Source organism: Danaus plexippus, chromosome 10 (assembly GCF_018135715.1).
Source record: "Danaus plexippus chromosome 10, MEX_DaPlex, whole genome shotgun sequence".
NCBI lineage: Eukaryota > Metazoa > Arthropoda > Insecta > Lepidoptera > Nymphalidae > Danaus > Danaus plexippus.
Window position 1 is genome coordinate 2,463,775 of NC_083543.1, and position 2,356 is coordinate 2,466,130.

The following is a 2,356-nucleotide window of genomic DNA, read 5'->3' on the forward strand; positions in this document are numbered from 1 at the left end:
AAAATTATACTTACAAAAGTATCTCACACGTACGCTATACTTTTAAAAATAAATTACTTCATAAAGTTTTCTAATCATTCTAAAACATTTTTTCTAGTGCATTACTGTCATGCCAACATGCTCTTGTAATTTTTTGAAAAAGGTCTGTGAGCGTTAAAATACAACCGGTACGTTTTTTAAGAGTTTCACGTTAAAAATATATTTTTGCTTTTAACTAGACATAAAATTATTTTTATTTTGTTTGATGAAATATATATTTTTGTTTATAGTATAGTTATAGTAATTTTATTATTAGTGGGTAAAGGATTGTTAATATTTTTTTGTTGCCAAGCATATTTAAATCAACAAAAAAGTTTACCTTTTTTATCACTATTCTGTTTGCAATTTTAATTACGTCTACATAACGTATCAAACAAGTTATCACCAGTATTTGAAATCAATGACCTTAACCACAAAAATAAATTTTACTGTTCGAAATACATGAAACATGAAATATTTAAAAAATCAATGCTCTAAAAACAAATTAATATAATTGATTTATGTATAATTTAATTGATATTGCAAGGGAAGTTAAATAGAATTGCACGATAATATTTTAAAAATATATTTCTATTTTAACTTAAATCTTATAAATAATCCTAAACGTGAGGTGGTAAAGGTAAGCCTTCTGGTCGCTGGCAGGTCAGAGCTCCACATCGATTGGGACAGCACTTAAGTGTCCGGGGACAATCAGAGTCTCCGGTACACGTATGACTGCATATCCACACCCCCCGGGGATATTCGGGGCAATTACCCGGTTTCTCTGGAAGAATATTTGAAATGCACGTAAACATTTGATGTTCTAGCTTATTTTTTCTGTAATTGTAAACTCAAAAGAACATGTGATTAGATTATGTAGGTAACCAACAGTGACAAAAAAAAAAAAAATGATTCCACTTAGTGTACAGAAACTTTAATTAATACAATTAAATAAAAGTCTTACGGCAATTTAATATTCAAAGGAAATAATTGAACCTTTTTATAATAGATAAAAATTGATAGAAATCCGAGCACTGGAACCTTCAAAGGTAATCCAATAGCACGCTGAGTTAGATTAATGGTTGTAATATTTATAGCAGCCGTCGATGTTGAGCGTAACAGGAAACGACATTATTACACCATAAACAATCTATATAATTAATCAATTATCAGAATTCCATTGCTTTAAGTATTTCTTATGCAAGTTGTACAGTAAATAATTATTCTTAACTTGTGTATCTTTCAATAATCTTTTGATTTTATGTCTGTTTTTTAACAGTCGAAATCTCTGCCATATTATAATAATGTCTTATTTAAAATTTATTATATGAATTTAGATTACGTACTTTAAAATCACACAAAACAATGACGTTTATATTGCGTTTTTAGATACAATTTGTCTTTAATTTGTGTTGCACGTTTACAATTTATTAACAAAACATCATTAGTAAAAGTAGTATATATAAATCGTTACCCAACGTTACAAAATGTCTCGTTGTCATGGGGTCAACACACATCGCTCCACCACATGCTGTTGGACAGCAGATCTGTGTTGTATTACAGGGATGTGTCAATCCACAAGAGGCGTCGCAAATATCCACAGACAGAGTCGGAGGGCACGAACCCTTCTCTGATGCCGACACTGCCGTTACTACATTGGAAAATGATATTCGTGCAATTGTTCTTATTAACAAGTACAAAAATTAAACTTCTTTAACCTGACATTAAAAAGTTGTTTGCATATATTCTGACATCCATTTTTTTCTCTTAAACTAGTTAATGAATATTTAAAACTTTATAACAGAGAGACATATTGTAGCTTTTCCATTGATATCCGACTGGTTATTTATAATTACAATTTGGCTGCAACTTGTACAGTTCACACTTATACACACTCCGTAATATGAAACTCACTCGTTGAAAAAAATATAAACACAGAAAACAATACAGTAGGTATATAAAAGATCGTTTGCAATATTAACACAATATAACTCACCGAATAGAATGAAATAAAGCCGTAACATCTCGTAACATGTGTTCACAGTCGTGTGTAACACTCGTTTGATAATTATTAACCGTCTCGATAGATATCGTGACACGACCTCTGGTTTATCTTTAAGCCGAAATTAATCTTAACGTCTGCTTTTTCAAATGTTGTATAAAATTGTTTAAGTATTTTTGTTCTATGTTAAATCAAAATGGTTGTATTATACATATAATTTACAAGAAATATATTCTATAACATTATATTCGCGTGTGAATATCAAACCAGAATTCTCATACGCCGTAGGGTAAGACGAAAAATATGACTCTTGTCCTATTTGTAGAAATCCATTTT

General features: G+C 29.9%; 1 protein-coding gene across 1 annotated transcript; it reads right to left on the reverse strand.

Annotated features, from left to right (window-relative positions):
- Nucleotides 1-588: 588 nt before the first annotated feature.
- LOC116766809 (WAP four-disulfide core domain protein 2-like) lies at nt 589-2,150 on the reverse strand. The gene is made up of 3 exons (XM_032656922.2): nt 2,015-2,150; nt 1,493-1,669; nt 589-802 (listed from the first exon to the last, which is right to left on the reverse strand). The coding sequence occupies exons 1-3, from the start codon at nt 2,040-2,042 to the stop codon at nt 639-641; spliced, it is 369 nt and encodes a 122-aa protein (XP_032512813.1). The 5' UTR covers nt 2,043-2,150; the 3' UTR covers nt 589-638.
- Nucleotides 2,151-2,356: the final 206 nt, after the last annotated feature.